We start from the raw sequence: 24328 nt of genomic DNA, 5'->3' as shown, positions 1-24328 counted from the left end.
AGGAAGCAAATAATACAAATGGGAAAGGCACAAAGAAGCTTAACAAGAATCATCAAAGCTATGAAACAGAGAATAGCTGTTCTCAGTTACTTGCATATAAAATATTGGGAATTATTGAATTAAATTATCAGGCAGCAAGATCAAAAACCAAAAAGGGTAGTTCTTCATACAGCACATAATTAAACTGATGTTAAAAGATGTGGATATCAAAATTTTCAAATGGGTTCTTAATACAATTAGATAAATCAGGAAACAATCCACAAAGATTAATTAAATACAGAGATATAGTCTCCAGCTCGGGAATCCCCAGAACTCTGGATTACTTTCTAAGAAGCTCTTACCATATGCTTGCCCTTTGCCTAGAATTTTTCCCAACTACCTGCTACTTGCCAGTGTCAGAAACATGATCCTGCACCTCTGCTCTAACCCAGATTTTTCTTTTACCCTGTATAATAGTAGATTATTTTATAAATGTAAGATCTTAGTTTGAAAACAGAATAACAAATATAACATTATGATCTAAGTGCTGAATAAGAAAAAATGGTTTTGGAGCCATAAATATGAATTCATTATTCTCAAATGCATTAATTCAATTTCTAAGTCAATAGTTTCTAACTAAGATATTTTACAGGACATCTTTCCCCCTTGAAGGTTCTATGTTATGTTTTGAAGAATCAATTGACAATTATGCACTAATAAGCTGTTTTACTGATATATTAATAGAAATCTCAGATTTATTTAGACATATGCTTATAATACACTAATGAAAGAACTTTTTGGAAAACTGATGCTCAAGGCATGTAAATGTGGAGATATGCATAATTGCATAACAGGTAAGCATGTCCCTCTACTGTGAAAAATATTTCAAAACAGACGAACAGATGAAAAAAACCTACAACTCTTCTCTTCTTTTTTAAAACTATCCCCATGCCATATATTCTTACATATGACAATAAGTTATTTTGAAATGCTGTTCACCATTAAACTGTTTTAATTAAAACATTTCTAGGATTTTCAGACTTCGCTTATATTCCCATTGACAATCACTGTACTTCTCTTTTGCCTGGATCATATTCATTATTATATTCTATTAAAAAGTTGACTTTTCAAAGTAACTCCCCATATAGCCTAAGTAGTAACATTTTCAAGTGGTTTGTTCACAGAGTATTACTGTCAGGTAGGTCCCTTTATTTTCTCCCTTTTGTTTGGCTGCCCTGGAACACCACTTTTAAACACAGGCTTATGTCTCCCCACTTATAAGGGAATGAATCGAACAAATTTCAATTTTTTAAAAAAGATTTCTGAACCAGAAATGTCTTTACCGCCTATGATGAATTGTCAGCTAGAGCAGAGTTTCAAAAACGAAAGCAAAAGCTATGTAATTTTAAACTGCTCTGACTAACCAGGGGCTTCTCTCTGAAAGCCCTAGAGAACTCTAATCTGCCTGAAGCAATGGCTCCAACCAGCCTTTCAGCCCTGCTGGTATGGAGAGCTGCTGGCAGCTGCCAACATTTTAAACACCACAATGCACAGATTTACTCTGATGAGCACTAGACGACATTTGAAGTGTTTGTAGCCACTTAATTCTTCCATTCACTTCACCATTCGTATTGCTGCTGTTATGGAAGGATTATCAGCTGTCCTAGCATAAACCCCACTGATGGTTTAAGAGCACAGTGAATAGACACTAAAAAAAAGTATAGCGATGACCCTCCTCTAGCCTTGCTGCAAAAGAAGAGAATGAAGAAGTTTCTTTCTGCTTAACTCCAGCCCCAGTTTTGGTAAGTGCTTTATTACTGGATAGTGGCTGGCAGCAAAAATCTGAAAATCCAGGTAATTTCACAATGCAGTACATACATAAACTGCCCCCGAGAAATCCAAATAATGGGGTGGCATTTACAAACCATTATAAGTAACATGGCACTACTGAGATGTGCTTCATAAGCCCAATCTCTGAAAAAAGGCCCACTGCTAACATATTTGACAACAGGACTTCATTCCTAATAGGACATCATTCCTAGGACTAGGGGAGAGTCATTTAAATGTTTGCATGTTTCAGTCCCTGAACCAAATCAGAGCTTTGTTTATTCTTTGCTATATCTGTGTTGCATATGACCAGGCATCACGTATTTCAAGAATTGTCAGTATGTGCAAAGATACTAACCCAATCTCCCGCTGATGCAAAGTGATGCCAAAACAAGTACCTTGTGTCAGTACATATGTTCGTTCCATTTGCATTTGTTCTATTACATGCATAACAATACAGACAAACCTTTAATAACTACAAGGGAACACAAAGTTTTCATTTACACAAAGCTTTGGGACATGAAGTTATGTTATACTCCAACTGCTTTACCTTGACTTGGTAATTTACAAATGTAGATGAAGTTAAATGTTTCTTATTAGACTCCTCTGCCAATATAACTTCCTACATTATGTAGGAACTACATTAGTTACTACGTAACTAATACAGTTACGCCACAGCACCTTTTCTAAGGTTCATTACATTTCAGTAGAATAATATAATACATAAATGTTTATTGTGCTTTCCTTGCTTCAAAAACCTAGCAATATAAATAAAAACAAAACCAGGAAAGGTTATTACCTCTGTCCATGTTATCTCAGTTTGATTAAGTGCCAGAATCCTCAATTTTGAAAATACACTGGATACAGAAGTTGATGTAGTTGGAAATTTCATTTTGTTTTCACTGTGTAAAAATAATAATTATTAGCATAATGAATAATTGCATTTATTTAAGTCACTAATTTGGAATTACATATTAAAGACAAAAACAATTTACACACAAAAAAATTTTAAAAGTCACTGCCAAGGTGTCACATATTTTAAAATATTATAAAATATCCTTCTAGTTACATTCCAATGTACTCTTTCCTAATTTACTTTCCTACTTCATGATTGCATATTTGTTCATCTGTGGCCTCCTTCCCCTCCTTTTCCTCCCCTAAGTTTTGAATATGAAAATAATGATTTTCATTAATATTAAAGGAAACAAAGTCAGATTTTGGGCTTAAACTCCTTAGTGTCGATTGAAAATAAAGAGCCTGCATGACTATCTAGACCCCAGTAAAACAAAAGGATGTAAAATCCACTCTCGGTAGCAAAATATCACTATAAAATAGTTAAAAGATTCTCAAATCTGCAGTCTTCAAATTAGTTTTCATTACTCACCCTCAAATAAAAGTTTTTATTTCTTTCCTAAGGTCTGATCTACCTGCATATTATGATAAAAAAATCCCTCGGTGTAGTTATACTTATGGGTTAAATTTCCCCATTTAAACAAGCTCTTAGAGAGCTGGTTGATGGCTAATCACTTTTATTCTTCTTCCAACATTCCTGGCACAAAAAATTCAGTAACAGACTGACCCGCTAATGTCTTTCTTTTTTAAAGTAAACAGAAGGTCAAAACAATAAAAAAACCAAATTCAGACTATTTCAGCTTGTAGTCATAAGTGTCAGATTCCAGCATCAGTTCCATTTTGCTTCCCAATTTTATCACAAATAACTTCCGAAAACCCTTCAGTCTAGACTACACTTCTCAACAATGAAAAACTGAAAAAAAATATTCTAGGTGAATTAAAATAAATTCTCTGTATTCTCATGGATGCTAATAATAAGTCATGACAACACACGCTCTAGGTAAATTTAGATTTACAAATAGCACCCAGGTTGCAAACAGCTGTTCAGTGCTAAATATTGAAGAAAATGGAACACCTACAACTATTTTAAAAAAATACATTTTTGTCACATTAACTATAAGAACAAATAGAAAAACTGGGGTCACTTTTTTGTTAAATTAACTTGGTACTTATTTCAATTGAGCTAAAACAATTCAATTGTTTTAGCTACATTGTGTGTACTGTACAATGAAGGCTTTGGAAGCTGCTAATCTCAACACAGATCTCCAAGACTAAAAAAAGTCCTATTTTGGGTTTCTGCCTTCAGTCCTATTGCCCTGCTGCTGTCTTCAATGACTAGTACGACCTCCAAAACAGCTGAACAACTCTGCTTAGAGTCAGCAGTCAAGGTGTTAACCTTGACAATAAAACAAACTTCCTAAAGTTACAGCTATAACTTCTCAAAAGTAGTGGTTTAGGCTGCTCCGTATTTACAAACTTTAATCCATTGTGTTAATTCACACCAGAAAATTATTCTGGCACGTGCCAGCTACAGTGTACAGGTGTGTACTAGAAATGTTCTTTATTTTGGAATTATTTTGTAAATTCTTTCTTGTTTCGACAGAATTACAGCTTTATTTAACAACATCCTCCCTCCTTTTCCAATGTCATCACTGTACAAGAGATTTTCCCCTAGGTCTGTCACCCTGATCCACAGTTCTTATAAGCGTCATTTCAGGACAGGAACAGACCGGGTCTTGGGACACTTAAGGTTTGGTTAAAGCATTATGGATATTTTAGTTTGGTGTCAAGACACTGTTGGTAAAGCATCATTCTTAAACAAAAGTGGGCTCCTAATTAAGACTTGCCTGGGCAGTCAGAATATATGAACAGTAACAAAAAGCAGAGATAAAGTCTTAAGACACTTGGAATGACTTTAAAATAAAGAAAAGAAATTATTTTACAGTTTTTCCATGTAGAAAAAAAATTCTAACCTCATGAAAAAAACCCAAATAGGTTTGCAAACCCAGAAGGCAAACAGATAGCTACTGCTAAACCTAACTAAAAAAATGCTAAGTGAGATTTTTAAGTGATAAAGATGTGTTACTAGTGCTTTCACAGGCAGGCTGCAAACTCCTGCAGCAGTGCCACCTCAAGGTCTTGGCTTCTTCCAAAGGGCCCATCTGCCAGCAGAGTCCCAGCACCCTGCCAGTGCCATGCAGACCCTACGCACAAGTATCCAGAGAGTCTGACCTGCGGCACATGCACAGCAAACTTGGCAATGTCTGCTGTAAAGCTGGTCTCCTTGCTGCAAACCAGACTAACCGCACACATGCAACGTGGATGCATACACAAGTCAGTTCTGCCTTGGGGCAAACTAAGCTTTAAAATCAAGAGAATTAATTGTCTTAGATGTCACAGAAGTGTATAAGGGCATCTTATGACGCTGTAAACCTAAGTTTCCATACTCCCTGTTTCCTCATTTCTATAAAAGTAGTCTGAGTAATTTTTTTTTACTTTCAGTCTAACTGCTTACAAGAGTCTACAGCACCCTGTAGAAATCTATAACGCATTTTAACCCAGTCTCCCTAGCCAACAAGCAAACTTGCATAAAAATGATGAGATCTGTTATGTAGAACACATTGACAAATGCCTAAATTCCTGTAAATGTTTAATGGCTGAAATCTATATTCTATTTTTCAGACAACTGTGATTTTTCTAATTTTACAAAACTCCAGTCAACATCCATCTGTCCCAAGCACTCCTCCAGAATTTAGTTTTACATAGATGCTAAACTCCTAGGGTTCTAGTCTTTCCTTGAAAAGGGATGTCTGAAAAATATAGCACACACATGAGTTGTTTGAGGACAAGATTTTTTTTTTTAAAAAAAAAAGTATTTAAAAACTTAGCTCCCATTAAAATGGGCATTGAGGCATCCAGTTACCTTTAGAAAGCTGACCCTGTATCTAAAAAAGCCTCTTTTTTGTCCCTACCCCAAAGGAACAGAAACCCACATATGAATATTTATACCTGATAATAAGTGTTTCCAGCTTTTGAACTTGAGAAGCAATAGCTGTTACTGTCTCCCAAGATGATATCAGATTTTTTGATAGATTTATATGCCTGATATCTGAAATTTCACATTAAGAAAAAGAAACATCTCAAATCTGAACCTCCTTTTTCAGAAATTAGAATTAGGGTTTGCTTTTGAATCAAATAAACAGAAATAGATTACACTTGTTTGGGCTAAGAGATACTACTGCTCAGTTACAGCAAATTTTATTTTGATTTGTGGTATGGAAATGGCTCACAGTTTTATAAAAGAGCTTAACTTTACAAATCCTAAAATGGATTAATTTCTGTATTGACAGGAACTCTTACCAGGCCTTATAAATGAACAGATAATACCTGCTTTGTATTTCTGTAACATTGCTACAACATGCAGTATATCAAACACATTATTTATTATATATTGGAAACCTCTGATGCCTATAGAACATATCAGTTGTATTTTTATGGGGTTACCTATTCTAGAGTTAAATTTAAAAAAAAAAAAACAAAAACAACAATTGCTGGAGCCTTCTGAAATTGCAGTCACAGTACCAACCTATGACGATATTTCTATTTTTATCCACAATTTGCACTCCCTCTCAAAAATTGTAGGCATCTACTTTTTAACTCTGTAAACACTGCATTAAACTTCTAAACATACACTGCAGTTTTAAACATTTTTTAATAAAAGGATACAATTATCATTCATTGACGTGAACACTTGGAATGCTAGAATATGTACTTTATTTGTGGTATCATGCAATATAGCAAAAAAGGATACTAGCACATGTTCTGCTGATTTCCTCTTTCTGACCAGCATGGCTCACTGCACACTCACGCACTGAGATATCTACCAGTTGGTTCAGTTGGCTAAATGAGAAAGAACATTCTGTTAAGTGATCTTCAAACAGAAATAGGTACATTATATAAATACCTGGTTGTTACAACTAAATAATATCCTTTTCATACATAGCGTCTCCTTTAGAATTAGCAATGTGCAGATTGCTACATCGCAGTGTCTTTCTTACTCGAAAACAGATACATCTCCTCTATTTTTTGCCTTTACATTGCTACTACAAAACAGGTCTAGTTGAACCACAACCCCCACTCCCCAAAAAAACCCCAACAAACCCTCATCCAACTGAAAATGAGAGTGATAAAACAGACAAAATATAGCTAGGCAAATTGGAATTTAATTAGAGGTTCCAAGTTAAACAGGTTTCTTGTAATACTTTTTGCAAGAGGTTCTAAGTTATTTGGGCATTCTTTGTATCACCTATCAAAAAGGACAAAAAAAAAAGAGTATTTTTGACTGCTTAGTATGTTCTGGGAGACAAAGGGAGAAGAGTTGTGGAATATCAGCTCAGAAAGAGACTGCCACCTACTGAACTGATACCTCTCTACTGCTGGAGGTCATTAAAACTGCAATCTATTACACATCATGAAGTTACTCCCTTTCTTACCCTTCCAGATAAATGAACATGACATGAACTGACTGAAAGACTTCTTCACTAGCAGTACAGTGACTTTCTGCCTTCTCTCTCTTAGTTACAAGGTCATTACTGATACGAATAAACAAAGATGAAATAATACTGTACAATATTAAGAAAATATTAAAATACATCTATTTAAAAAGGACTATGCATGCATATAATGATTGCCAATATGATGATAATTTATCTCACTCATTCCTCCCCAAATATCATCACCTCCTACTTTGTGAAATCAAAATGAGGACTGTGAGCACTCAAACATGACATAATCCCAGTTCCTATCCATAAAACATGTAAATTATGAAGCCACAATAGGAAGATTTCTTGTCTCTTCCACTATAGCGCAGTTTGCCTTACTTTTAGAGATATGACAGTATTATATGCAAGGCAGACAGCTTCCTTTCCTTACAGTTGAACTACTTCTCGACTAATCAATCGCTAAGAGTGTATCTTAGATTTTCATATATTACACTTGCCTTTGTTGTTCTGCAACAGAATCCATGCCAACAAATTCCACACTCTTCTTTCCAAATACAAATGTATTCTCTGTCCCATGTTGAATATCTTGCTCATCATTCAATCCGTATCGATCCTTCACTGCAGTAAGAAAATCTACTCCAAAATTTGCCTTGTTTGGCCGGATAAATGATCCTCCTCTAGGATGCCTAGAACAGAGCAGCCAGGAAAAGGTAAAATATGAAAAGTTATCATAAGAATGACTAGTCTCAAAAGTACTGATTATTACTTTTTTAAAATACTGGGAACCAAAGCAGTCAAAAGGCAATTCTACAGGCTAATTTTAAGACATCACTGTCCCCACTCAGCGAGACCAGGTAAGACTTGTGAAGTATCTTTGATGGTATTTGACCCAACGAGTTCACATTTGTGAGATGCCACGAGAACTGAAGCACCACATCTCCAAATGTACTTACACATCAAAATGACAATGTCAGTGCCATTATTAGAAATAACTGCTCTGTTGTTTCCAAACTCATTATGAACTCAGTTTTTCCAGAAAATTGAGTTTCTACCTATGGATAGACACAAAGTTACCTAAATCATACAACAAATGCATCTGGAGTCTTACCACAGCCTAAGGCGCATAGCAATACTCAGAATAGTCACTGCCTCATTATATTTGACTTGAATAATTAGCTTGTAATTCTAAGAAAATGCAGCCTTGTCCTTCCATCCACACAAATGACACAAGATGCAAACTGTACCACTTGGAATTCTTACACAAACTCAGACTTTCAAAAATTCTGATACTAACTCGGTAACAATTTTGAAACTGAATATTCAACAGAATTATCCAGCTAATGTATGTTCTACACAGTCCTATGAAGTTTCTCAGTTTTTCTTGAGCACTGAAAAAACTTTATTGCATGACAATTTCTTGCCGTGCAATTGCTTGGACAATTTCTATCAAAGTTAGCAAGGAAACACAGTATCGAGGAAGAACTGGCAGAGATAAGTTGTGGGAACGGTATCACAGAGCAGATGGATGATCTGATAGGAGGATCAGCCAGAAAACAGCAGGAAGAAAATTGGTAGTTGTGATTACCTGTCTGCCTTCCAGCTGAGAAGAGTACAGACTTTGGTTGGAAAGTACCCGGGAGGAAGAAATCACTTATGTAAATAAAACTCCTCTTTTCAAAACAGCATGTAAATGTCAAGTGGCTAATTAACAAACCATAATATAAACCACCAACGCTATAGAGTTCAAAATTCTCTCAGAAAAACAGTAACTAGAGACCCTGAATCCTATGGACCTATTACAAGTAGATGGAATAGCTGGGGCAGCATATATTCACATTTTTATTAAAAAAATCAGTACTGGAAATTGCCTGTGCCAGTTTCATTCATTAACATTTCTAATGCTTATTTAAGTACTCTCATATCCTAAAGAAGGATCTGGGTAGAAACTAGGTATTATTTACTTTAAAAATATTTTCAGTCTAGTTTTGTATTGACCAAGTTTAGAGCGCTATGACTACAAAACAAGCAGAAAGGCATACTCTTAGAGGACGTAAATCCAGTGTGTAATTTCATGTTTGATAAGCATTTTCAATTCTCTACATTTTTAATCCAGTAACCTTCTCTTAAGTCTTTTCTTCCATTCCTTTGAAGTTATTCATAGCTTGCAAGTATTTGGCTAGTTTAAATGCTGGCTTTAAATGTTTGGCGAGTTTAAATGTTTAACTTCCTCAAATGTAAAAACTATGTGACTTTCTTAACACCACTTCTTAAACCAGTAAATGACATTTTCACCATCTTAACTATAACATCTCTTACCTGCGAAGTATATCTACCACTTTTGCATTTAATTAAGTCAAACAGCTTCATAGATGGCAGATAGTGCAGGATTCTAAGTGGGGCTCTGGAAAGAAAACTTGCATCTGTAATTCACCCAAGGTCCTGCTGTATGTTTATTCTGACATCTCCTGTCCTTTTTCCTATCACCTTGATTCTCCCCATTTTGTCATCACTTCCCTCTGCACTCAACAGTTCTGCTACTTTTCTTCCTCTGCTCTCCCCAACCCTCTCACCAGAGCTCATCTAGACCCCCACAACTGCATCCCTCCTGTCATGCTATTTATCCCTGCTGTAGCCAAGCCCTTTGGGTCTCTCCATCACCATACCCATTCCTAAGCCCATTTCTGTCCTCTCAGGTCACCATTTCTATTGGCATCTCCTTCCTCATTGTCTTTGCAGGAGCCAGTTCTATCCCTAAGAAAAAATGCGAAGGAAACTAGCTACCTTGCCCCTTGTCATTTGAAGCTACAGGAAAAGTATGGTGCATTTCTCTCTCAAGACCCTTCTATTTTTTTTTTATCATAGCAAGGTCATAGGGTTTCCCTCCTCTGATCCTATCGCTTCCAAGCACTATGCATGCTATCTTATCTGATGTATACTCAAATCCATTCCACAGCCTAAGTTTCTTTTTCAGTTCCATTCTATTAAATTGATCTACTTTTTCAAGAACTGTCACAGAGAAGGACAGAAAAGGAGACTGCAATAGGAACCTATTTTCAGGCAAAATGATAGTGTGTTCAAGGAGAGAGGTCACTTACCTGTAACTCGTTTTCCCTAAAATACCCTGCCTGTGTTAACTCTCACACTAGGGAATATGAACTGTACAAGCCATATGTACATATCAAACAACTAATGTACAGCACCTGGACTCATGAAAAAGCACACCTATTAGCAATCAGTCTCCATAACTGGGAACGAAACAGATAAATCCTAATCCAAAGAGTCATCCAGCATGCATATCATGAGATGGAAGAACCTGCGGACTACTGATCAACCTGACTTAACCTGAACATTCAGAAGTCTGAGAACAGGGATTTTGCTCCCATGTGTGTAAAATGTCTGCAGCCAGGACAAAACACTGTGCAGAAATGAAGTGGTAGAAGATATGCTCCAATTTTCTTAAGCAGAAAATCTGGAATATGCCCAAGTGGGGCTCTGACAACCAGCTGGCTCTCGTTAATACTGACACTTCTTACTGACTTTTAAAATAGAGAGGTTGACCCCAATCTCAGAAGTCAGCTTGTATCCTGAATCCTATTCATGATTCAGTAGCCTGAAGCAATACAGCCCATCCTAGCATGCCCAGGGCCCTTGAAAGATACTCATTAAAATTTAGATTAGCTATCAGCTTCCACTGGTTAACCATTTCGCTGAATAAAGAGGAAATTTGGCATCATACTTCTTTGCTAATGTAAAACAAAGTGGCGGCACTGCTCATCATTACAGGTACACGATGGCTCTTCATATGCCAGAGAAATGTCACATGCATACACTTCTCAGTATCTGAAGAATAACACAGTAGTACATAAACTGTGTTCTGCCAACAGTTACACACTTGAGCTGCCTGACTGCAGAAGCAAGCTTCTGAGCCAAGGAGAGAGATCACAGCTTTATCAGCCTAGATAGCAAAGGTGGATGGAAGGGCTTCTTTGCCCAGTACCGGCTGTTTATAATTACTATCTCAAGGCAATTATCATCATGACTGGGGCACACACACTACAAAGCTCATAAGGTGTCATAAAATATAGCCGGTTGGATCGATGCACGTCTTTTCTAGATAGGCTCTGAACAGATCTCTTCCTTTTAGGGCAAGGTGCTCAACAGACCAGACTTCTTTTAGAAGAACCTACACGCTGCAGTAAAGAAAACCCTTCAAGCTTTAGAACAGGCTATGGCATCAAACAATGCTTATAAGTGACACCTAACACTAATCCGCTATGGTGTATCAAATTCCTGACTGCACAGCAGAAGCTTTGCAAACATCAGCAAGTACTTGAAGTTCTTCCAAGTCTACCTTAGTCAAACAGACATGAAAGCTGAGTCTGAGCTTTCACAAAACAAGGAAAGACAGACAGACAGACATCTGCAGTTCCAGATGCTATCTTAAGGTTCTGCTGGTGCACAGGACACATTTGAACAGTGGTTAGGGACAACAGTTTTGTTTCAACACTGTTCTATGGACAGCAGAGAGCAGAAGTCTCTGATGGGTACAGCAACACACAGTGAAACAATCAAAACTTCCTAACCAAGACCTTCTGAGGCTAAAAGGAATCTTGGGAACACATTTTCCCCTTGCTAAATGGCAATCACTTTTTCTTCATAGACACTAAAATGATACTGACATCTTCCTGTATTTGAAGAGTTTGTTTGTGCTCTAAGTAGATATACCTGGAGGTGAATCTGTCATTCTTGAAGGAGAGATAGTCTAATTTAATATAAACAGATCTTGTTTTGGGCAGGAACATAAATTTCATGCCAACAGGAACATCTGGTTGGTCACAACTGCTGTCTGTAAATTTAAAAACATGTCCATATGCAACTTATAAAACTCACTGAAGAAGGAAAAACTGAAAACATGTAATGCCTCCGCCAGGATAACTTGGGATTTTGGGACTACACAAATATACAAAAGTCAAAGTTCCCACAAGAAGAAAACTTAACACAAAGGGGGGAAAAAAGGCCACAAAGATCTGAGAAGCAATTCTGCCAGGCTGAAAACATCACAGAAACAAGCTTTACTATACTTCCCTCCACTTCTCTGGCTTGCTGTGAAAGTCAAACCTGGGGAAACAGATTACAATTTAGTATGGTCAATGCTTCTAGTAACAGTATCTGCTGAAATATCAAATTATTCTGGAAAGTGATCTGGGAAGAACGAAACATATTCTTTAGCGGGGGGGGATGCGTTCCTTTCAATTATGACTCAAAGTACTCTAAATGTGTGATACAGCAGAATGTTACTCCCATCTTGTGAGATAAGCAGAGAAGTATGTCATCTACTGCTGGGGAATCCACACATGTTCCCCAGCAAAATGGCAAGGATAAAAACAGCTGCTGAAATAGTAATGCCCGTGTCTACAGTATGTGTGAATGGAATACCGAAAACTGACCGAGAGGATGGCTAAGGAGGAAGATGACCCTTCTGCCAGATTAAACCGAGGGGGGGGGGGGGGATGGGGGGGGGGGGGGCAGAGGACTCCACTTGACAGGAAGCATAAAAGAAACTTGAACATCTGTAACTGTGGGGAGAAAGAAGAGGGTACCAGAGCAGCAGTTAAAACCTGGTTTGATGCCATCAAAAGACACGCCACCAGCAGCAGCACATCTCTGCCTAGGCCAGACAGAGCTGCCTCCTGGTCAGCTGCCAAGGTGAGCCTGTAGGTGAGTCTGCAAGGACAGACATCGTGGGGAGCAACATATATGCCCCACATCTCAGTGTGCACGTGTGACCTCAGGGGTGCTTTCTACCAGCATGAACATTAATAGACTGCAGGAAGGAGCGCAGGGACACAGAAGCTGGAGCACCCATGTCTCCCACAGGAGGTGGGTGCAGCTAAGGCACTCGCATTCCCAGGGGAGGTGCATGTGCTTGTAACCCACATCTCCCAGGGGAGCACATGCATACAACTGTGTGACTGGGTTTGTGGGACAAGAACTTACTTGAAAGCATACTCATGTTTCAAAAGCTGTATATAAATTTTACTACTATTTTAAGGCTTGATTACTCCTCATTTCTCTTGAGGGACTGTAGAACACAGCTTATTTTAATTACATGATACACTACTGCAACTGACAGCTAAAATAATAGTTTCCTCAGTTATTAGGAAACAAGACTTTATTATCAGGAAAAAAAATTCACAAAAATGCCACTAGAGTAATGCATTGCCATTTCCAGCTAATCCAGAGTTGATGAACATGCTCATGATGTCAACGTATTTTGCAGTACAGCTGTTCTGTTCTTTGGTTCTCGTATTCTTAAGAAGTTTAATTAGCACCACATAATATATGACCTAGATAAACATACTGCCATGAAACATAAAAGTTTAGGTCATATTTCCAAAAAAATTACTACAAAGACCACATATAGCTGTAAGCAGACCTACTGATCTACCCAGGTAAGGACTACAAAGAATATCCTCTGGTAACGAGAATCTCAAATTCAGTTTTATTTTCCTCTTATGATCTCATTTTGAAACATCACTCAAAGATTTATTATTTTTTTAAAAAGCATTCTTTTCAAAATTACCTTAAAAGGAATTAAGAAATGTCCTCCTATTGCATTTGTTTACAGTACAAGCTACTCCATCAGCTGCTTCTGCTTATCAGAATTCAGGGAATGAGCAAAGTAGGCTTGTAAGCAAAGGATACTACCGATAAGGTTTGAGGGGGGGAAAAAAAAAAACCAAAATGTTATTTATTTGTATATATATATTATGTAAAGAAACATAACACACCCCGCATCCCACAGTAGTAGTAAAGAGGTGACATTTTAGGTTCTGGGGTTTTTTTTGTTTTGTTTTGGTTTTTTTTAAGCATCTTTTTGATAAAATAAGGTAACCATTTTTTACTTAAGCTTGCCTATGTCTTCACAATTGGTACATGAACTACAAACCAGTCTTCACACAGAAAGTTATGTCTGTGAGTCACGGCTGACTGCTAGAACTTTTATTCTCTTAGACTCCAGAAGGACTTTCTCTGATTGGAACAAAGCAGAGTACAAAGAACAGGTATTGTAAGAACAACATGTTTAAAGATCACTACATTTAAATTTGTTATGGGTATATGCAGCTTCACTAAAAAACGTTGATTCTTACAATAAGACTTGAGATCACTATCTGAGATCTCATCTCCTGGGAGCACACTAATGGTAGAAAATCAAGAGTCTATACATATATATATAAATATTATACACACACAAATGTAAAGTACTCAAGTTTCTGAAAGACATCCACAACATGTTCAATTGCTTCTTCTGTCCAGAGAGATTCAGAATGGCCAGCCAATTATTTTTATTATTTCTCCTACAGCAGAACATAACTAGCTTCAACTTGGAAACTGCTTCAATTAAACTCAAAGCTTTTAAGAAGCAACTTCTGCTAATACATTCATTCAAAAGACATAGTTGCTCTAAGACCATAATTTCCATTTCTTTAGCTAAGAAAAATCCAGCAATGTTGAATTTTTTTCTTGCATTAAGTGTGCTTATCCTCCTTAAGCCTTGCTTTATTATTATTATTAGATACAAGCAAAAAGATATCCAGTCCTCACAGTTGGTTTTTTTTTTCCTTTCTTTATTTTTCTAAAGAACAAATTTTGTTTTATCATCTTATTTTCTGATAATGAGGTCTCTAGGGCTTTCACCTTACACAAATGTAGAAGTCAAGAAGATACAGACTAAGAATTCTGATTTGCACTACTGAACGTAATCTGCCCCTTCCCTGTTTATGCCTGTTTGTCTACAGGTAAGAAAGAGTATTCCCAGAAAGGATTTCAAAATAGCTACTTTTTAATTTCTAATTCTTTAATAGATAAATTCTTCTGCTGATTCAGTCTGAGACCAAACGGCTCTACTTGCTGGCTTGAGAACAACTTTGATCTGAACTGATAATGAAGTATATTCTTCAACAAGCCCTGAACTGCTGTCAGGTCTCAATACAAATACAGCAGCCTCCTTTGCTACCTCAGGGAGTTCCATTTGTCTCCAGAAGACCTTTTGGCAGATACAAAACTAGACCTACTTTTCCCACAATGTAGAAATAATAATTTTAATCTCTCTTTGTTTTTTCTTCTTTGTGACGTTTTACAGCAAGTTCTAAGTTCCTTCCATACCATATTCCTATATTCAGATGAGAAAGTGACAAGACTCATCTACTCATAAAAATTAAAATTATCTCAATTTTCACAAGCTGAAAACACATGCTCAAAGGTTAGCAAACTCATGCACTGTTACTACATGCTTTTAATTATTCTTTTGGAGGAAATTCTCCTAACAAATTTTCTCTGTTGAATCATCCATTGAGAGCCAAACAAAGTACATGTACAAACACACCACCTCTAGGTCTGGAAAAATCTTTGAACCATGACTAGCCAAAGCTAGCGTGACTCTGGAAAACTGTCACTATGTACTTTTCTTGTACTTTCACACTTCTCCAGTCATCTGCTCTTAGCCAACATCAGAGGCAGGAAACTAAGCAAGACAAATCTTTGGACTGACTTCATCCAGCTATTCTTATGACTTTCATTTACATGCAAGTTGAAAAAAAAGATGATTTGCTTATCCTCTCATCGATTGTTTTAACTTTTTCCATGAGGAATTAATTTCAGAGAAAAGTCTTACATTTTCCAACAAACCAAAGCAAAAACACATCCACAAGCAAGACCACGGACAACTTTTAACTTATTTTCTTGGTTTGTCACTTTCTTTTGTATTTTCAAAAGCCTTCTATTAATTCTGAGCACTCACTGTCACAGGATTTGATTAATATTAGATTCATTTCACTTGAATGAGCACTTGAACAGTTAGGAACAAACTGTAATCAAACGACCCTTTTACAGTTATTACCAGCCTTGGAAAGTAGGAGGTGGAAAGAGACCTAGAAATCTCTCAATTTCATCTCATTCATGTAAGACTGGCTGTGATCCAGTGGTCAAAACAAACATCCATGTAACGCCACATCCTTTCTCCAAAAGCTGCCAATAGAAAATGGTTGGGAAAAATACGACAACAGGGCAAGTATTTTAACGATACAGCCACAGAACAGTCTCTCATCCTTCACCACTTCAGTGCTCAGGAACTTATTGAGCTAGCAGCCCTTGGTATTTAAGAGCATTGATGACTTTTGTTCTATGAATTCATCCAGTTATTACTCTCAAACTTTTAGCTGCTGCAGTGTCTTCGACATGGAAATCAACAGCTTGCTGCTGTTAGCATCAACCCTAGAGTCCTGTATTCCCCAATTTCAAACATGTTAAGTGCTCGAGTCTTTAAACTTGAATGTAATGCATGTATATACTCAAAAAACCCCCCACAGCTATACTGTGTTTTGCATGTATTAAATGCAAGCGAACATACTTAACAATTCCTCAGTGATACAAATATATCGAAATCATTATCAGGAACTTGGTATTTTCCCTTAACAAGATACATGCAAGTCATCTTAAGTCCAAATCTAAACTATATTTGAGGCAGTTAATATGGACCAATATTTCACTTCAGAATTACCTAAGGAAGGTAGGTAGGAAATACTGATTTCCTTACTAAAGTAGAAGGTCTAAACCTACTAAAGGTAATATTAGTAACATCCAAAAGTCACACTTTATTACACACCTCTGAAAACATGACTTGTATTTTCTAAGTATTTACCATATTCTAATCCCTGTAACTGGATTAATAACAACACAACAGCCTTTATGGTGGCATAGCTAGTCACAACATTCAGATTTATTATCTTTTTAATATCAGACAACTGATAACAAAAGGGTTTGCCCTAAAAATTGCAACAGGGCATTTTCCCATGACCATCTTGTCAATACGCGTGACATGCCAACACTGTGAATCAACTCACCTGCACTTAAAATACTGTGTTCCTTCATAGGTACCATCATGCTTTCCTCTCTGAGGATCATCCCATTCCACGCCAAGCCAAATTCCTGAAAAATATGGTAGAGACATTTTCAAATTTATGGCATCATAGCCATAGAAATAATGGTTGGAAGGAACCTCTGAAGTTCATCTAGCCTAACCTTCTCTCTCAAAGCAGGATATTATCACCAGCACTAAAACAGGCCAGCCAGGTAAGTCTTTACATAGCCAGATCTTGAAAATCTCCAAGGAGAGAAAGATTCCTACTTATCTGGGCAGCCTATTCCAGTGCTGCATTACTTCTGTAGAGAAAAAGATTTTCCTGCTGTCCAATTTGAACCTTTCCAGCCACAATTTATCGACGTTGTCCCTTATTATATAATCTAATACTAGTAAGAAGAATTTGGCTCTGTTATCTTTGTAACCATCTGTCAAACAGCTGCAGGCAGCTATTAGAGGCCATTTAGTCTTCTCTTCACCACACTAACCAGGCCCAGATCCCTCAACCTCTCTTCACAACACACATGTGGTCTATGCCCTTGACCACCTTGGCAGTCCTCCATTGGATCCTCTCGAGTTTATCCACATCCCACTTGAATTGGGATGGTCCCAAACCAGATACATTATTCCAAGTGCAACCTTATCAAGAACCCCTGCCCCCAGAGGGGGATGACAGCTTCCTTTGATTTGCTGGCCGTGGTCATCATTCTAAGGTAACCCAGTACAACACATATCTTGCTTGTGACAAGAGCTCACTGTTGGCTCATGTTCACGACAGCATCCACCTTAACTCCCACGTCCTTTACAATGGACCCTGTGGGTCGCTAGTGCTTCCTGGTCTGTACTGATACATGGGTTTATTACACACTACATGTGGAAATGTATCCTTCTTGAATCTCTTAGGCTCAAACCTAAAGTTCATAAAGCTTGCTCTGGATTGCAATTCTACCTTTTGTCACATCAGCCAGTTGAGGGTGAACACTGTTCATTATCCGAAATACTGATGAATATGTTAAACAATACAGACCCCAGCATTTACTTCTGCAGTACTCGCGCATTACCAGATATGAAGTCATTACCACTTTTTCACTTGACAGACCTGCAGACTTTCAACCCACTTAACAGTCCATTCATCTGGCTTGCATTTCTCCATCTTCCAAATAAGACTCTTTATAGACACACAGTTAAAACACTTTAATAAGTCAAGGAATATTACTTCCCCCGTTCTCCCTTTGTCCATATTCCAAGTCATATCATCACAGAAGGTCATTACATTTGCCAAGCACAACTTGTTCTTTACAAGTATCAAGTATTCCCAACTACCATCTTGTCCTTCATAGGCTTGGAAATGGACTCCAAGGGAAGATGCTACATGATCTTTCCAGGAACTGAAGTGAGGCTGATGAGTCTACAGTTCCCCGGTCATCCTTCCTGCCTCTTCTAGAACTGTATGCAAGGCTAGTCTCCTCCTAAGCATCAGCAATCTACCCATCCTGTCACCACAATTTTTCAAAGATCACATATCGGGCTCTCACAATCAGACTGGTCAAATCTTTCAGCGAGCTGGGCTGAGACTTACTTGTCCTCATGAATTTGGATATGTTATCAAAGGAGTGCCTAGTCTGCTGATCTGCTGCTGCTGCCTGTCTCTCTCCTTCCCAGACCATGCCAGTACAGAGAGATCAGGGAACAGACTGTTCATGAAAACTAATGGAAAAAGGAAGGCACTAAGATCTTTCCGCTGTAAGATAAAAACGTAACCAGTTTCAACAAAAAGTACTTACACTCCTTTTGACAACTCTGACTTCTAAAAAAACCAAACAACTTATCCAGATCAGAAGTTGCCATATTTACACAAGAACAATGAGGAAAAAACAATTTGTAAATTGCCACATTCTACTTGACAATTTTTTAAAAATTAAGAACATAACAGGAATTTTGAAAACAACCATTAAAGGTAAAGGTAATTTACTACTGTGATGTTTACCTGCTGTAGGAGGAACACTGCCAACATAGCGCACAGTTGCATACTCTGTGCCACACAAGACTCTTCGACCCAGCGCATCGGAAGGCACGCAGGCAGTCATCCTGGAAAAACTGAAGTCTGAGCTACTCACAGACCTGCAGAGACAGAAGCAATACCCTTAACACACACAAGTCACTGCTTTCACAAGCCCCCTACCCCGAGTTGCTTTTTTACTGCCTAGCAGCACGCTGGCCTCCTGGAGCTAAGGTTTGCCCTCCCAGCGCTACTGCCTGCAGCTCTCACATGCCCCCAAAAGTCCCACTGCCGCTGCGGGAGCGACACCCACTACGGAGCAGCCTCCTTCGGCGGTGCTTTCAAGCCACAGACCGCAAACCGCCCTCGGCCCTCCCAGAGGCGCTCTCCGCAGCGGGGACCACGGCGGGCCCGCCCGCCCAGCCACGGAGCGGGGCACCTCTGCCACGGCACTGCCAGCGAGGAGCCAGGCAGCCGCCCGCCGCCCCCGCCCCGCGAGAGACCGTTGCTGCGCAAGGCTCGGGCGGGCAGTGCGCGCGGCAGGTACAGCCGTTAAAGTAAGCCACCGCCTCTCGGCCGGGGGCGAGGCAGCCGCAGGCGGAGGACAGCTAACGCACCGGGCGGGAGGAGCAGCCCCGGGCCGGGCCCGCACCCACGCCTAGGGACCAACCGCCGACACCAACAGCTCCAGGCACAGCCGGCCCCACCAGCCCCTCTTCCGTCCTGCGCGGACTGACAGCTGTCACCCCGCCCCATCTGGCCTATCGGCGCGCTCCCATTGGCCTCGAGCCCCCAGTGCCGCCCTAGCTTGGCCGCTATTGGCCTAACCCCATCTTCGGCCCCGCTCAAGTCACCGCCTTCACGGGCAATAGCCGGGAGGTGTCGCCGCCGCAGAGCTTTGTGGGTAGCGTAGTTCGCCCAGGCAGCCACGCCGGGCGGACTTGCCGTCGCTGGACTACACCTCCCAGCACGCCGTGGGGCGAGAAGAGGGCGCTCTGATTGGGCGAGCAGGACCTGAGGCGCGGCGCCCAGCCTCAATGCCGCCCGGGGCGGGGCTGGGAGGAGAGGCTGCGCGGTGCGAGCTCGCCTGCCGGGGCGGGAGGGGTGTTCCGGCCGTTACCGCCCGGCGCTGAGGGGATCTCGCCTGCCCAGTGCGGAGCGCCGGGGTCGGGCGCTGGCAGGGCGCCGTGCGCAGGCGTTGGGGCCGGGGGAGGGGACGTCGGCCAGCCGGGGAGTAGCCACAGATTGGCGGTGGGCTTGTAAGGAGATAGGGAAGCTCCCCCAGGAAGCTGCTGCCGTGTTAGTGTTTTAAAGCAGCGTGCGGTAAGACAAGCCGTACAACTGGCAGTCTGATACCGAGCAAGATACGGTTATAACTGATTCAGCACGTGGCTGATTATTAAGATAAAGCAATGGATTCGGCATCCAGCAGCGCGGGTTCACGGGACCTGATCTTGTCAGGCTACACCGGCTGGGCCTCTTTGGGATCAAACCCTTGGTTTGTTCAATTCACCTAATCAATCGCTGAAATCCGACTTGCTCAGGACATTTTGAGGCAAGCAAGCAATATGCATTTTTCTGCCTAAATGCAAGCTGTGCGTTGAACAAGTAAGGCCACGTTTAAAGGCTGGGGCACCAGCCTGGGAGACAGCGACTGAGGAGAATGCGGGTGTCTCGGTGAGCGGCAGCGAGTTGTGCTGGTGTGGCACCGGGCCAGGGGAACTGGTGCGCTGCATGGTTTTACATAAGCAAGCATACACAACAAGAAGTTGTATTACCTCAGTATTCGGCGCTGCTACGTTTGTTGTTGCATTTATTTCAACATCCACTATTTGAGAAAAATATCAATTAACTGGAAGAGGATCCAGAGAAAAGCCATAACAATTAGAGAACACAGCATATTAAAAAAAAGAATTGAGGTGTCCAATGTGTATAGATTAACAGCAAAAACTGAAAGACTCGACCATATTCCTTAAGTAGCAGTTGCTGGGGAACAGAAATTTAGTAAGGGCTCTTCAGTTTCATAGAGACAGGTATGACAAGATCTAATAGCTTTCACACAGTTCCGTGGTTATAAAAAAAATCGAAGTACCCTAGTTGACATTTTCTACATTTGTTCATCTCTGATGTGCTTCGTATTCCAAAGTCTCATAACAACTTAATTCAAACAATATAATGTGAATTTTGGGACCACAAAGACCAAAACAATCACGATAGTAAGTAATAAATAAGCTATTTCAGTGCTATGCCTCTGCTTCTATTACATTAAGTAATTCTGTACACTCTTTTGGCAGGCAGCATGTTACTACTCTTCGCTCTGATTCTGTGATATAGATTACAGAAATCAAGTACAGGTAGTCGGTAACACTAGTATATTCCAATCAAAGTAGTCGGATAATATGTCAATGCTTTGGCACGCTGATGGCTTGCATCTTCAAGCAACAGGCTTTGAGGGTGTGCTTTACTGTCTGGCATAAAGCAGCTGCTCCCCAAAGGGGCATTCCAGTAAAGATCTCTGTGCCTTTACCTTAGAGTCTTCCTTTGCCAAAGGTAATGTGTTTTTTCAGGCCAACTAATGTCTTTGGAAAAAAAATAGATACCCTAGTCCTTCTTCCACATCTTTGGTGGTGTTGCTGTCTCAGCTGGGTTCCTGAGCCCATTCCTCTCCCACAGAGGGCACCCTTCAAATGATCTGTTCCAGTTTTGAATGATGCTGAAGCTACATGGACAGTGGTACAAGTATGACAACAGAAACAATGGCAGTAAGCCCTCTTCCTCTGCTTTTCTGACTCATTCACTGTTCCCGAGTACAAACCTGAGAGCATACTCCACTTTGATTGCATGTCAGGAAAGGTGTTGAAAACAAGAAAATACTTTTCACTATCTTTCTGATCCCAGCAGCACATTTGATAGGTAAATCAGCTATTCTCAGAATCTACATGCATGTCGTGTCGTTGAATTTATGTATTTAGTATTTCTAAAATGATAATAAGAATAGCATAACTTAGTGTTTATTCTTTCTATTTCTTTGCATTTGTTTCTTCTGTTTTAGCACTGTAATCAACAAATAGCTATAGTTCATCCAATGTACTCGACAAGAAACAGGACAGCCCCAATGCCAATAAAACAACTAGACCAATTTAACATTTTCACCTCATTACCTAGAATTGCAACTTCTGCATTTTATAAGCACCTAAATGAAAAAGGATTTATCTTCAGAATTTATTGAACATTCATTTTGGTTGGTGTAAAAATACAAGAGATTAGGTTTATAGCACAGTTTTTACATTTCTGGGAATAGCAATGACAATTCCTCCGTATGGTTTTTACTTTGACCTGTACACCCCATCCCACCCCCAAGAAGAAGAGAGCATAAATAGCAGTAAGTTCTTCAGTTAAAGTTACAGAAAAACTGTAGGTGTTAGTTCCATGTATTAACTCTGCAATTATCTGAAATTCTATTTTTAAAGAATTTTGTGTTCTTTTCTTTGCACACACTTCTATTTTTTTCCTTTTAATTTGGTCACATGGCCTTGGTGTCAGCCTGATTTTAATAACTAAAGTTGGTGAGAAGTTGTTATGCCTCCCTCAGCTAACAGAAGTTCACTGCAGAATAACATATACTAGATTACAGCAAGAGAACAGGCCAGTTTTTGTGTATTTCAAAACAGCATAGCCAAAAATGCATGCATTTGCCATTTTTCCTTTTTACAGACTCCAATAATTACTTTACTGAGTGATTAAGTCACTTATTCCACATGCTCCAGAAATAACAACTGAAACATTATGAAGAGAGTGAAAATAATCTACTGTGATCGGGAAAAGATGCAACCATTTACTGACAGCATATAACTCATATACTGACAGAGTAGAGAGTATTTTCATGGATGGTTTTGGAGTTCAAAACCAGAAAATTATCTTTGATTTTCCTTCACATCAGAGTAGGTCTTCCACACAAATTCATGTCAGGTTGTGCAGTGCTCTCCCTGGAAGCATCATGTTAGGCCTTCTTGGGGTATCTCCCACAGTTCTCTATGCTGTAGTAAACCAAGATGCTCGGTAAATGCCTTTTACAATGAGCTAAGTGAGAACTTATTTATTCCATAGGGCACACAGGTAAGGAACACTATCAGGATTCATGTGGTTTAACCTGCATCTTTACCATAAATTTTGCAGATAATATGCTTGAATGAAAGTGAATTGATGTATCATGAGATACACCTCACAAAGGTGCCTTCTAAAGTAATTTAAAAAGGAATGCTGCAGAAAAGGTGAACACTGGTGCTCAGCTATGATAAAAGTTATTCAGGAAGGACGTTAATGTGAGGTAACAAGCCAAGTAGGCATGTAGCAGATTATGCTTCCCTGGCTTCAAGACCAGACAAATTGTTAAAGAAAGATACAGTACGGAAACAAGGTATTCTTTGTTTTATCTGTACCTTTAATCAAAACCTTAAGATGATATATGCAAGTTGTATAAATAACTATCCGAATAAATAGTTTTTAACTTTAATATCTCTTACATTCTATTTGGAAAGCAAGAAGGGAAGCTCAGGGAAAGTAACCATGCTCTTTAGCCTTTCCTAACAAAGTGAAGGAGGTGCTGTAAAACGAGGTGAAATTGCATGAGGCAGCCTCAAGGAGCCTAAAACAGGTTTTCTTATTCTCTCAAATCCTTTCCCTGGCTCTGCTCTCGCCTCTGTCCACCTGCCAGCACTGACATTCATCAGGCTCTTGCTGAGTGGGATAATTCATTAACCAAGACAATAATTAACTCCTCTGCCCCAGGGCTAGTGAGTCAAGTTGTTTCACAGAAAGGCCTAACAAGCATTACCACCAAAGCAAAATAGGTGTTGAAAGTAAATGGGTAGCACAGGGAAAGGAGCTCAAGCTATATGGGACAAAAATAATTTATGGCAATATAAAATGTTACAGGCTCTACCTTCTTGGGAAAAAAGTCTCTGGCATTTCAAGACTGCAGAAAATCTTGGATTACTTTTGTGAAGGCATACGATGAGCCAAGATTTAATGTTTCAAAAGCAGACCCAGACTATTTTGTTTGTCCAGGATCAAAAATGAGTTTGATGGTAATTGTGTGTGCTATGGTGTTAGTAGCAGAATAGAAATATAGCTGAGAAAAGAGAAGAACTACAGTCAAAGTATTGAGCAAATAATACAAAGAACATAGTAAATATCAAACCTGAAATGTAAAATGATAAGATTAAGACAGAACAAAGAGGAGCAGGACAC

At 39.3% G+C, this 24328-nt stretch overlaps 1 protein-coding gene across 8 annotated transcripts in view; it reads right to left on the bottom strand.

Annotated features, from left to right (window-relative positions):
* TBCE (tubulin folding cofactor E) overlaps positions 1 to 24328 on the bottom strand; it is a 56950-nt gene that overhangs the window by 9497 nt on the left and 23125 nt on the right. For 6 of the 8 annotated variants that reach the window (XM_072856379.1, XM_072856385.1, XM_072856384.1 and 3 more), the window contains 6 exons: positions 19067 to 19200; positions 17063 to 17147; positions 7658 to 7846; positions 6470 to 6558; positions 5668 to 5767; positions 2606 to 2708 (listed from right to left, as the gene is read on the bottom strand). In XM_072856379.1, coding sequence (XP_072712480.1) covers positions 2606 to 2708; positions 5668 to 5767; positions 6470 to 6558; positions 7658 to 7846; positions 17063 to 17147; positions 19067 to 19200 — 700 coding nt within the window. Of the gene's footprint in view, positions 1 to 2605; positions 2709 to 5667; positions 5768 to 6469; positions 6559 to 7657; positions 7847 to 17062; positions 17148 to 19066; positions 19201 to 19695; positions 19829 to 20856; positions 20899 to 24328 lie in introns of those variants that run through there. The other 2 variants (XM_072856383.1, XM_072856382.1) reach the window with 2 other exon arrangements.

This window comes from Ciconia boyciana, chromosome 3 (genome assembly GCF_034638445.1).
Source record: "Ciconia boyciana chromosome 3, ASM3463844v1, whole genome shotgun sequence".
NCBI lineage: Eukaryota > Metazoa > Chordata > Aves > Ciconiiformes > Ciconiidae > Ciconia > Ciconia boyciana.
The sequence above is the reverse complement of the archived record's forward strand: the minus strand, read 5'-3'. Positions and strand labels throughout refer to the sequence as shown.